Consider the following 13,791-nt stretch of genomic DNA (forward strand, 5'->3'; position numbering starts at 1 on the left):
GTAACTTCTTTTATTTTACAAAAGGTTGTGTGTGCTCTCTGGGAAGCTTCGGAACTGGTTTCGTCTTCATTCAACAGTGGTAATGTCAGAATACACTTAAGTACCTGTCCCAGGCTTATTCACATTTAGGCACCTAAATAGACCACCTGATTTTCAGAGCTGCTGAGTAGCCCCAAGTAGAGCCATCAATTTGGTGTCATCACAACAAGTTGTAGCTGTTAGTATTATTGATTGATACACCCAGGCTTTGTGTGGGGCTGACCCATTCTTTTAGCATCAGTGGTGTGTGTCAGCCAATGCAGGGGCATTGCTCAGAAAGGTTCTGTCAAGGTATTGTCTTCTCTACACTCTACAGGAGCCAAGCAGCCTATTTCTGAAGTGTCTAAGCTGTGGCAATCAGGGTGAACTGGGGCTTCAGTTCGGACCAGGTCACTAGGTGGCTGGACTGACTGCAGCAATATTATTTTAGTGCTGTGATTTTTGGCTACCTCTAGAACAAGCAATATAGGTTAATCACCTAACATTTCCTTGGGATCACCATCAGAACAGCTAAAATGATTGATAGTTCTCGGTTTCCTTTTGGTGAATTTTACTTGCAGCTGATTTTTGACCATTGTTTTAGATAATGAAATAAATATTTAACAATTTTATTCTCACTAGATCTGAGGAAGCTCAAGCCTGAGTCAATGAAAGTGCTGTCAGGAAAGTGCATATGCAGTGGTATTATAGCTGTGTCAGTCCCAGGCTATTAGTAAGACAAGGTGGGTGAGGTGTGGCTTTTATTGGCCCACCTTCTGTTGGGGAGCAAGAGAGCCTTCTAAGCTTATGCAGAGCTTGTCTTCAGGTCAGTCCTCTGTGGAAGCTCACAAGCATGTCGCTCTCACCAACACAAGTTGGTCCAATAAAAGACAGTACTGCCGCAACCTTGTCTCTGGAAAGTACATACTGAGTTTGTCAGAGATTGGTGAATACATTTCTCAGCAATTTCCAGGGAACAGCTATAACTGTGCCTTACAACGAAGTTGGGAACAATAACTACATAACACGTGTCCCATCAAGGGCATGTCTTCCTTTGTTTTGTTTTTTTTGCAAAGACCATCTTTAGCCGAACAGATCCGTGGCATGTACTGAGTGACTAACTCGCTCTCTCTCTCTCTCTCTTATGGATTCAGATTACTTTTTATTTTTGCTACCCTGCATGCTCCCACCCTCACCTGACCCACTTGTTAGGCTCTTCCACCTCTTAGGCTACAATCTAAAAATCAAGACCTAGCTGGGACAGGGGCTGTCACTATGTGCACAATGGGCTCTGTCATAAGGGATGCCATGCTGGATTCCCCCTTGGTGACTAGGTGTGACACCACAGACAAGCATTGCCTTGATTTCCCCACACCTGGGGTATAAAGACCTTTAAATAACATGAGTGCCCCCTTTTGGAGGGTCTCACTGATTAACAGCGAGTCCATTTTACACGGTTGCTGGGAGACTGCGGCAGTCTTAATTCTGTCTGTCACACATGAGTCCACTGCGCTCCTCTCTCCAGGCCCTGCCCCATCTGGCATCTCTTGACTCAAGCCTTTGCCCCAGGAGGAAGGTCTGTAAGTGGGTAGAGGCCTTTGTTGGAGTCAGGCATCTGTGGTAGACTGTCAATATCTGCTGTTCCCTGCGGCAGCATCTCTAAGCTTCCTGACACTGTCTAGGGGATGGGGCGGCTCTATGTTTTTTGCTGCCCCAAGCATGGCAGGCAGGCGGCTTTTGGCGGCGCGCCTGCACAGCAACTGGCAGGCTACCCCCCCGCGCCTTGCCGCCCCAGGCACGCGCTTGCTGCGCTGGTGCCTGGAGCCGCCCCTGCTAGGGGACCTCCCTGGGCTGACAACTTCAGCTCTGCCTCTAGGAGTCTCCCCTCTCTACAAGCAGCTTTTCCATTGCCCCAGGCTGGGGTGCGCCCCAGCAAACTAGCTGGGGATGGCTAAGCTGCAAAAAAACCACCCATAGCTGGCCAGGTCAGCTGATGTGGGTTCATGGGGCTGGGCGTGCAGGGCTGTAACTGGAATGTAAAGGTGGAGCCTGGGCTCTGGGACTCTACAATGAGTCCAACCATCTACCCTGAAATTTTACACTCCCAGCCCAAATGAGCTGCAATGGGTCAGCCCCAGGTTGTTTATGGCAGTGTAGCCATATCCTCTGCCGACAGAAACTCACCCTCTATGCTACCCTCTCTGCCCTCATAAGAGCTCTTCACAGGAGTCTCCTGTTTCCTTGGGAATCAACCTCTAACTGAGCTTGGGTAACCTTTATTAGATCCAGGTGCTTGTTTTCTAATAATTAACCCTTACTCAGCAAACTGGTGTAGTCAGTGACTCCCAGGTGGGTCAGCAAAAGGCAGTCACGGGCAGACTGGGCCATGACTGCCCCAAATGGGGCCAATTTTCCCATGACAGGCTCCAACGTGGTTGGTCTCTACATGGTACTGGAATTTAAATGTTAGGAGGAGGCATGGTGGAAGGGGCAGGGCTATCTCGATTCTCAGAACAGCTTCTGAGTAGGACTCTGAGAGGAGCAGATGATTTTGTATTCTCCTTCCTCACTTCAACCCCCAGACCCAGCTCTTAGCTGTCTCAAAAGTCAAAAGCTTGGGACTCCCAACAGGCCCAGACGACTGTGCTTCGTCAACTACTGGAGTACATCTGACCTGGTCAACCCCTAGCCCATAGGAGTTGCATACCTCAGCTGAATGTGTTTGTTAGACTGCCTGTGGAAGGCCAGGGTTATAGAACACCATTGTTGAAAAATCCGTTGCACAGAAAATAGCTGATGACAAGGACCTTGACCTCAGCAGGACTGTACATGTTTTACCAGTGTTGTTGTTTGAAGCTCACTTTATTGTTGTATCGTATTATTCAGATACATGTACAGCTTTTGTTTTAATTCACTGTGAACTCTGTCTTGACAGAACAAAATAACTTGAAAATGGCAAGAGCAATAAATATCAAACCATTAAATCTAAAATGTATAAATATAAAACATCAGTAATTGCTGAAAAACATCATTGGAAAATCCGGCAGCCATTTTTCTACTTGGGGCATCTGTTTGGTAGGCCATTTATCTTCCATCAGCATCACCTCAGATCCAGCACAATTATTTTTGTTTCTGTCCCAACTACATGTTTACAGGTCTGTAAAAGAAATCAACCCATTATTCACTGACAGCAGCCAATGAAGGTAATATATCATTTGAATGTCAGGCAAAATTGCATGAGCACCAGGTCCAGTTCCAAACCAAATCATAAAAGAGCTATTCCATATCCTGTATGTTCTTTCTGCTTTCTTCTCGGTGACAGCTACAAAAAAGTTACTTCAGTGTTCCCAGTACTTTCTAAGGTGCTGAGTAACAGCCCTGGATACCAACACTCTCCATTTAGCAATAGAACAGTAAGCCACTGGCAGTGGCACTGCAAGTTCTCTCATACTACTCTGCCAATGTTCCTCACCCCTGACCAGCTCTACCACCATGGCAAAACGGGTAGTTCTGACGTTATTTGTATTCACATTGTGATGTCTTTGCTGAAACTGCTAATAAGGGTCAACCAGTGTTGTCAGTATGGTTTTGGAGGCTTGCCGTATCCACAGACCTAAAACCCACAAATCATTTCATATAGGCCACAAGCACCCATTAGATGGCAGCCACTTTTGTTCACTACCAAACTGGGCTGGACTCCAATGAGATATGTGGTTTGGGGCTTCCTCTTAAGTTTTGAGCCTGTTTTATTTAGGCACAAGTTTTATTGGCTCCCAGGTTTGCCTGTTAATATGTACAGGGTTAACTTTGCAAGCATGGACTGAAAGTTTAACAGAAAAGTGACTATAGCTGCAAAACTGGCCATGTGTTCTTTAAAGACAACAGTGCTGAAGGGTTAGATTTTTGACATAGGCTATCACTCTTGTGCTCTCAGTTATGTATCTGACTAGGCTGCCTGTAGCTTGGCTGGATATGCAGGGAAAAGGGGGAGCTGGGTGCTCACTATTCCTCATCTGGGACAGGTGGGCAGAGCCTAAACTATACTCCTGCCCCAGTAATGCACCAGCCAGCCAAACTGAGCTAGTTTCAGATATGTCAGAATTTTCAGCTGATATAAGGTCAGCTGCCATTTGCTACTCTGATGGGGGAAGCAGAGACGGACCTGTGCCTTTTGGGGGGTATTTGAGGCAAAATGCCTCTGGAGTTTCCTCTTACCCCCTACAGTTCACTCAAGATTGTGCTTAAAGATATAATCTAGCCCTAAATGATTGAATATGTTTGGAAACAGCCAAACACTGTTGGCCATAAACTGGCTTCAAAACATAACCATTATGTTCTGGTTCAAGAGAGTGTGACACTGGCAGACTAGGTGCCAGCTCGTGCCATGGCCCCATAGGTCTCAGTGAACACTGACAAATGCATAGCAGGAAAGCAGTCTTGCTCACCTGTGTGTTAGTATGGTTAAAATATGTGTAGATTTAAAAAAAAATGTGTTTAGGCTCTATGAAATGCTCGTAAGTAGCTGCCTGCATTCATCTCACACACAATATCTGTAGCCATGTTTAAGGTAATATTTAAATGTTTGCTTTGCAACTATAGAAGCAATTGCAATGGAACTGCAAACTCCCATAGGCAGAAGAGAAGCATTAACAAGTGTGAAATACTAGTTCATCACAAGAGGTGTCATCTTCTGTCCCGCAAAAGGCAGCCCATAGACACCAGCTGAACCATTGTGCAACATCGGTGGAGAAGAGATTATGGATTGCTCCCCTCCACACGCATGAAGAGGAGGCATGCATGAGCACAGCCCATCAGATTGAATTCTGGGGAAGGGGAATAAAATCCCTGTCAAGAAGAAGTTATCTTGATTCTGCTTGAACTATGAAGGGCAAAGATTTTTAATGTAAGCAAGAGTGGCCCAGTTCTTGGCCTGGATTAGCCCTAAACGACATAGCTTACAGCAGCTTTTCTTCCCCTTCTGGAACCTAAGACTAACTAATTTATGTGCATATGTTTACCTGCTTTAACCTTGTAAAAAACATTTCTTTTTCCTAGTTAATAAATATTTGGTTAATTTATTATAGGATTGGCTACACGCATTATCTTTGGTATAGGATCATTAGTGCAGCTGACTTGGGGTAACCTGAATGTTGTTATTTTTGGTGTAAGGGACCATCTCTCACAAAGGAAAGCTTACCTGCGTGGCAGGACAGATTGGAGTACCAAAGGGACTGTCTGTGACTCCATGTTAAGGCCTGAAACATTCACACTTGATCCTTGGCTGGTGAAATCTAAGTATAGAACTCTCAACCAATTTCTGATGTGTGCCCTGCTTCTTAACAATTTGTCCTGAGGTTGGTACTCATGCTCCTGAACCACTCCAGGCAGCTTGACAGGAGGATTTTGTAATGTTATACATCAGCTTTAATACTTGTGAGTCAAAGGAGAAGGCTAAACCAGCAGAGGCACCCACAATGGAAGACAGAGACTTGAAACATAGGACAGACTTGTAACACTGGAAGACAATTTATAAGATGACAGGGTGAGCTATGTTGGTCTCTGATGGGAAACGTAATATCTCCATGCTTTGTGATAGTAGTTGTGTACTTGGTGCCTTGTACAGAGAAGGAAGTGAGCTACGTAGCCTGGGATTGCCTTTTCAAAACATGGTTGTAATGTTCAGTAGCAAGAGCCATTGTAACAAGAGCCAAAACAACCTGGGGTAGGATTTTCAAAAGTGTTCAGCATTCGCCTAACTCTGGTCTCATGGGAATTAATGGGAAAACTACCATTAACGTCAACAGGGGCAGAGTTAGACTCATGGTCAACTTTTGAAAATCCCACCCCAAAGGAAACTAGGGCTTGGGTTCCAGCGTTTGTATTCCACTTCCACTCCCCAAGGGAGAGGCTGTACCTCTATGTGCAGTAAGTCTGTGCTCTTATTTATCAATTCTGGCTAACACTCCAGTAGCCCTGTTTCCATATTTGGGAACTCTGCCAAGAGAAGGAATACTGCCTTTATTTCAAACAACGGAATGACATTTCTGATAATCATTAATGACTATTTTACTGTTCAGTCACAGATTCTCATTATAAACCCTTTAGCCATGTAAAGAGCACACTAGAACCTTTGACCACCCAACTAACAGGAAAACTACTTTGTGGTTACTGGAATGGCTTCTGAGAGGCTGGTGGAAAGGGTGAAAGGAAGCAGAGGTTCAATAGAGAAAATTATCCTTCATGGTAGCTGTTAGCTCTGCAGGCTTATTGGACATCACAGCTGGGGAAGTCAGTTGTGATTCTTTGTTAGGAAAAAAATCTCTTAAGTGATCATGGAAAACTTCTGTGGGAATTCTCTGGCCCTTTTCCTCTTGGCATGGGACTACTGACCAGCTGTTAAGAAGGACAACAGGAGTATATTTTCCATGCTTCGGGAGCACTCAGACATCCTAATGCGGGAAAGCTTCTTTTCTGGCTGATATTATATTTCTCAAGTTAGGCAGAGAGCTGTTCGTAACATTTACTGGTTACTGCCTCTCAAGTAGTGATAAGAAGTGTAATCTTTGTTTTACGTTTTACACAGAAATAATCTCAATAACCAAATTAATTTCTTTAGGTTTGGCTCTCTGCTGTAGTTACAGATAAATTAGTTTAGTGGGGAACTGAGAGTCATAGAATGAAAGACTTTATTTAAAACAGAATAGTTGGTTAAAGCAAACAGGAATTACGATGAAACTATACACTGCAGTTATATTCACATTCCAAGCTGAAAGAGTTCATCCAGGGGCGATCAGTCCCTGGATAAGAAGAATGGGTGTATAATCCTTCCATTAACCATACCATGATGGTAAATGAGTGCGCTAGTTTAAAAGTTAGTGTGCTACCCTTTTTTATAATCAATTAATTAGCATTAAATCTGCCTTTTACCATATCTATATTTCTACTAATTAATTAAAATACCTTCTATTGTCTATGGGCTATTTAATACTAAACAGTATTAACATCTGCATAAATGCCATTCCAATAACTATCACTGTAGATAATATGTTTCCAAAACATTCACATTACATCCAAAACTCTTGTTAAAACCAGTTAGAACCAAAGATATCAAAGAAACAGGAATTAATTCTGGGAAGTGCTATGGCCTATCTTATACAGGAAGTCACACTAGATGATTACAATGATCACATCTTTGACTTTTTTTTTGGAATATGTTAAGAATATTTTTTAAGTAATATACCTACATTAAATAGTCTAGGTTCCTTAGTATGTGGGTGAAATCCCTTCTTTTTACAAGCAGAAACTTCAAGCATGCCAGCATTAGTAAGTCTGAAGATCCCAGTGCTGGAAAGCAAAGAACAAAACTGACTTAAGGTTTGTAGCATTAAAAGAACATGGTTCAAATAAGCATTAGTCCATCAAACACAAGTTACTGGGTTCAATACAGAGTAAGTGGGTGAAATTTAATGGTCTCTGATGTACAGGAAATCAGATAAGATAATAAAATGGTCCTTTCTGGCATTAAAAGATATGAGTCTATGAAGTAGAAAATATCCTGCCAGATACAGAGCTGATCTATACTCTGCTTTGAGTCTTTATTACTAGTAAAAAAGAAATTCTACAGAAGAACAACGAGCCACCTGACTACAAATCAATTCACTTTGATTAATGTTCCTAAAACTGAATAAAAAAATAGAACATCAGAAATACAAGTGGAGGGGCTGGTCCTATATAAACTCTTACTCAAGGATTAGTCCCTACTCACATGAGTAGTCCCACTGAAGTCAGCAACTACTCAGGTGAGGAAAGGCTACTCCTTTGAGTACTGAGTTAGAAAGATTGTTACAGAAGGCTTTGGACCCATCGTTTCACATTTGATATACAAACTTTTGCTGAAGACTATTACTTTCGTAAGTCTGACGAGAATAATGAAAGACCAATTCTTATCCCCTGCCCAAAGCCCATGAAGATCGGCCCTACTACATGTACTGGAGGGGCAGGGAAAAAGGGGGAGAAACAGAATCCTGCCTACCCTCCACTACCCAGGTCATGGCACAGCCATGTTACAGGTTGTTACTGCCACTTCTAGACCGCAGGAGCCATCATAGCCAGCAATGCTTTTTGTATGGGGCAATTTTGCACAGGGGTTCCAGAGAGCTATACCTTTGCCACATGCAGGGGGTATGTGGAGACAGAATGTGTATGCTGGCTGTATTCCTTTAGCCGTGATGAGTTAAGATAACATGCAGCTCCTGGGTAAAACTGCATTGCTAGTGATTACATACATGTGCTTTTTTATCATGGTCACACTTTAAGATTCTATTTATAAATTGTTTGTAAAGGGTTAATAACAGATTAATCAATGTTACAGACATGAGTAAGACATGCAATAGATGTTACAAGCATAGCAGCAGAAGGTATTATAGATGTTTATAAGCCATGATTACAAGCAATCTATTGACCTGCTCCATATGTCCATTTTTAAAAGCATGTAGGCATTGTTCCACTCAGCATATCCTAAGGGTTAGATTCACAAGGGGGACATAGGTTCCTACAGAGGAAGTTAGGTACCTAAGTTCAACATTTAGGTGCCACTGGCATTCACAAAACCACCACTGACCTGAAGGCACCTTCATTTCTGCTGGTAGGCATGTGCCAAGCCTCCTAAATCCTGAAGCCACCCCACAGCTCACAAGCTGCTCATGCCCGAGCCCTGGCTGGTGGGATTCTCAAACTAGGTGTTTCCCTGCCTATCTCACTTGCAGGGCCCGATTCGGTAGGTGTGCTACAATATACTCAACCTGCACAAAAGACAGCCAGGAATTTTCAGGGCTGGATGGCGTACACGGGTGCCCCAGAATACCTCATAGCCCAGAGGTTAGGTTACTCCCCTGGGATGTGGGAGACCCAGGTTGCAGTCCCCACTCTGTCTGATTTGGAGCAGGAACTTGAACGCAGCTCTCCCACCTCAGAAGTGAGTGCCCTAAACTTCACATTATTCTGAGGCAGATATCACTCAATGGCTCCTGTTGGAGCTGTTACACTTTGTATAAATAATTACATATTTATTGGAGCAGGGACTTGAAATTGACTGACCAACATCCCAGGTGTGTGCCCCAATCTTTGGGATATATAGTCTCAGTCTCTTGCACTCATGCTGCCTCTAAAGGGGACCTGGAATACCAAATAACTTGGTTAGGACATGCACCTGGAACATGGGAGACCTACTCCACATCAGGCAGAGCAGGGATTAGAAAACAGGCCTCCCACATTCCAAGGGAACGCCCTAGCCCCTGGGGATGAACTATCATCAGCGGGGGTAGGAATGTTCATTACTCTTGTTTTTGCTAGAAAAGGCTGACCATTCTTGGGCATCTAACTCCAGGAGAGGGGTCAAGCCTGTGAAGCTGGAGCACAGACAGGAGCCTCTGGCATCCAAGGGTACATATACTCTGCAGTTAGCCACCTGCGGCTGGCTTGTGCCAGCTGACTCAGGCTCCTGGAGCTTGAGCTAAGGGGCTGTTTAATTGTGGTGAAGTTCGGGCTCGGGCTACAGGCCAGGCTCTAGGAACCTGTGAGGTAGGAGAGTCCCAGAGCCTGGGCTGCAGCCTGAGCTCAAACATCTACACTGTACTTAAACAGCATCTTAGCCCAAGCCCTGCTGGCACAGGCCAGCTGCGGGTGGATCTGGGCCCTGAGCCCTGCCCCTTCTTTTGTATTTCACTCCTGGGTGTCTTAGGTGGCTCCCAGCTCAGTTTGCTGGCTTCTGAGAATCCCTTCCTTAATGCCTAATTCGCCCCCTGGGGAGCCTGGATATCCAACTTGGGTGTGTGAATTCCACTAGGGGGCCAGGCACCACGGAATTACATGTTGCAACACTCAGCATTGCAATGCCTAAGCCCCTTGTGAATCCAGACCTTAGGCCTTGTAACGCTGAGAGGAGCAAAGCTAACATACCTTTACAAATTTGGCCTGTAACAAATGTACTTTAAACAGCTTTTAGTCATTTATTTGTACTTTATAAACCATTGGTAAAACAGAACCTTAATATAAAGTGTGACTTATCTCTAACCTCCCATCACTTCAGTGTTTTTCATTAACAAGCTAAAAAACCTACACCATCCACCTTCTTCACTAAGGAGAGTGCAGTTTGGATTCTGTGAGACACCTGACAAAGAGATCCATGAGGTCTAGAACTACCACAGTCCAATGCGGTTACACCTACCAAGTGGAGTGGAGCATCACCATTTACAGAATTTTAAAATGAAATAGGAGACAAAGTGAAGTCAAATAATATTGCACACACAGGCTCACTGGAATGCAAGCCTAGATCAATTTAGAACACAAGGGAAAAAACCCACACATATATACTACAACCTTTTATCTCCTTCACCTTAGTTGACATTCAGATGCTGTTTTGCAGGTGATCTAGTTTTGAGATAGCAGGCTGGGAGAGATAGCTAAACATTACTTAAAAAAAACAGAACTCACTCATTATGTTTTGGTGAACAAACAATTGCAATAGCCTCTGGTAACATTAGCTGATAAGAACAATGAGTATGAAGATCAACACTGGATAAGAATGCAGTTTGTGTTGGATGCGTCTACAAAAAGAAAGGGAAAGCTCTGCATAGTGAAAGTATTTCTTAGTCAAGTCAAGGTCAAAAATCCATTCAAGAAGAAACAGGATTTTGTAACAAGAGAAAGTGTTAGCATTTCCCCCAGATTCAGTTTTTATTATTTGCTACTAAACCTTAACTTTTCCATGGCACAACACACCTCTGAGGATAATTTTCATGAATGACTCAGCAATGCAAAGCTAAATGCTACAGTGTCAGGAGTGAATCCCTAATACCATGTGTATGAAGTTTAAACAATTTTAAACTCTTCTGATTATCAGATTAATGTTCTTATGAAAGGAAACAAATCTAGATTGAAAAGGCATGTGTGAATATAACAAGATGGCAGACAGAGAGCAAAGGACTTACATTAATTGTCCAAAATCCCTATAAGTGGGATCATACACCAACCATATCAAGTAGAAAGTAAAAATTAGAACATAATTGAAAGTAACTGTCATTAGAAGGTAAAAAGTGAATCAATACCTATAAGAAAATGGAAGCCTGAAACAGGTTGAAATTTTACATGGTGTTCACATTACATCACTGTATTTGGTTTCAATGCACACATGGATTTAATATGAAATTGACAGAGTTGGTGGCCCCAGTAAACCATTTTCCTGTCCCATGAAAATTTTCAAGTTAAAAAAAAAATAAAAATAAAAAAAACCCTGACCCAAATCAGGACCAAAAATTGAAATCTCAAAAATGTTTGAGAACTGAAACTCACCAAAATTATTCAGTTCAGTTCAACTGAAATGTTTTGATTTGATATTTCAAAATGTTTTGTTTCCATTTAACAATATTACATTATAAATTAAAATTTTTAAACAAAAAGTTACTCCAAAAGGAAAAATTGAACTTTTCTTAGGAAAAGTCTCTTCCTTCTCACCATGCCTGGAATAAACTCACAATGCTCAAAACTGTTTGATCCAAACTCTGCAGTTTGAAAACCTGCAAGTAATGGTTTTGTGAAACAGGGTGTATCTAACACAAATGGGCCAAATTCTGCACTGAATTCTATCTTGTATACATTAGGATTTTAAATGGCTGTCCGTCACCGTAGAAGCTGAGTGAATTCCATATAAAATCAATAGCAAAGTCCTAGTGGACTTTATGAAGTCTCTGTCTCTTTTCCTTTTTGAGGATACATGTCAGCCATGTAAATGGTATTGAATGAGGTGTATGTAAGACAGAATTTTGGGCCAAATTCTGCCAACAGACAGACAGCTCCTATTGTCTTAAATAGAAGTTACACAGGCAAAACTGGGCCCACTGTATCAATGAAACACTTTACAGCTTCCTAGAAATAAAGAACAGCTTGTATCAGTGGATGACATTTATGTCAAATCAGGTCACCAGCACAAAAACTGAGAGAGAAAACTAGTTTAAATCATGCAAATTATTTCTTTAAACTGGGGTTTCCAGTGCTGGTTCTGTATATCCTATCTAGCCAATACAGAGAAGTCAACATCCACAAGGCATACGTACATGGATCCACCCCAAAGTGAGGAGATTGTGTTGATCCTGAATGCTGAATAATTCTTCCACATTCTCCATGTCGCAGTAATCCGGTCCTGCAGACTGCTTTGGCACTATTACATGGGTAATAGTAAATTCATTATGTGTCTGTAAAACACATGGTAGGAAGATGACTTGAATTAATGGTCTTCTAATGAACAAATGCTGAACATGAATCGAAGGAGAAAAGGGTCAGATCCTCAGCTGCTGTAAGTTGCAGTAGCTCCACTGAGTTTAATTAAACTATGCCAGTTTACACCAGCTAAGAATCTGGCCAGTATTTCATCACAGCAATAGACAGAGAAGCAACAAACATTTGAAATGTGTATACACAGAAAAATGTTAAAAGGAGAGATGATGTCTGTTAAGAATGAAAGCAAGAGAGTTAAAAATACAATTACTTTCTTTGAAGCTTGGAAACACAACATGCTTCCCTGTTTTTATTATTCTTGGTTTTTGTGTGTGTCTAATGCACTTTGAACTTCTTAGTACTTGCCTGTCTGTGCATCAGCATCAGTGGTGCTATCCCCCCTGCTCTGGGAACAATCTGATAATTAAGTTCTGCTGCAAAGTTAGCTAATTGGCCACTAAACGTTATCTAGGATATCGGAAAAAACAAACAGCAGTGATTTTTGTTTTAATTGCTGACAGTGGTGGATTTTTTTTAGAATTTGATAACACCCACCAATAGCTTCTAACATTTTTAATATCCAGTTTTCCTGTAACTAAACCTCATTTTGTTTGATGAATACCGAGGAATGTTCTTGAAAAATCCTGTAGTGGAGGTTAATTGTACAGCTTAACAACAGTACATGACCACAATAACTATGGAGAGTTAAGATCAAATAAGTCTGTAATAATGCAAACAGCAGACCACAATTCAATAAAATAATCTTGTGGATCTGTAAGATTATTTTATAAAGTTAATTACATTACACACGGAGGGCTTGTCTCTACTACTGCTTAAGTCAATGTATGTTATGTCACTCCGGGGTGTGAAAAAAGTCACCCACCTGAGCGACACTCTCCTACCAACACAGATTCCACCTCTCGTTGAGGGGGAGTAATTATGCCGATGGGAGAGCGCTCTCCCGTCGACGTAGCGTATCTTAACCAGACGTGCTACAGCAGTGCAGTTGCATCTATTCAGCTGTGCCAATGTAGCACGGTAGTGTAGACTAGCCCTTACACTTCAGATCTGCTTTTGCTTTGATATCAGTTCATTACAGGAAAATACAGTACTATCAAAAGTGCCTTCCCCATACAAATGTGAAGGTTCAACTGTACCAGTTTTCCACAGAGAATTCCACATGTCTCTATTCCTCTTACTGTATTTGCCTCCGCTAGCAGCAGAAATTTGTGACAAAGATCAGTGGGTAAAACTACACCTCGGAGTGCTTCAGCCACTTGATCTAATAAACAAGGAAAAAGGGCATTTATAATTTAGTCTTCAGTGCAAAATTTTCTAAGGTAACAGGTTTACACAGTTAAAGATCAACTGAACTGACTTACATAGGGAGTGCCATACTTGCCACAAAGAAGTTTTGGTTCAGAATAATATAGAACTTTACAGAGCATAACCTTTCTTCTATTAGATGTACATCAAAGAATACAAAATGTTAACTGGCTTGCA

The 13,791-nt window shown here is 42.1% G+C and overlaps 1 protein-coding gene across 4 annotated transcripts in view; it reads right to left on the bottom strand.

Moving 5' to 3' along the window:
- Positions 1–2,875: 2,875 nt before the first annotated feature.
- The window catches only part of STAMBPL1 (STAM binding protein like 1), a 36,213-nt gene continuing 25,297 nt past the window's right edge, over positions 2,876–13,791 (bottom strand). For 2 of the 4 annotated variants that reach the window (XM_024219611.2, XM_024219609.3), the window contains exons 7-11: positions 13,446–13,570; positions 12,129–12,266; positions 10,510–10,622; positions 7,263–7,362; positions 2,876–3,175 (exon numbers count right to left, since the gene is read on the bottom strand). In XM_024219611.2, coding sequence (XP_024075379.1) covers positions 3,119–3,175; positions 7,263–7,362; positions 10,510–10,622; positions 12,129–12,266; positions 13,446–13,570 — 533 coding nt within the window. In that variant the 3' untranslated portion in view covers positions 2,876–3,118. Of the gene's footprint in view, positions 3,176–7,262; positions 7,363–10,509; positions 10,623–12,128; positions 12,267–13,445; positions 13,571–13,791 lie in introns of those variants that run through there. The other 2 variants (XM_024219610.3, XM_024219612.3) reach the window with 2 other exon arrangements.

This window comes from Terrapene carolina, unplaced genomic scaffold, assembly GCF_002925995.2.
Source record: "Terrapene carolina triunguis isolate 2854851 unplaced genomic scaffold, T_m_triunguis-2.0 Scaffold95, whole genome shotgun sequence".
Lineage (NCBI taxonomy): Eukaryota > Metazoa > Chordata > Testudines > Emydidae > Terrapene > Terrapene triunguis.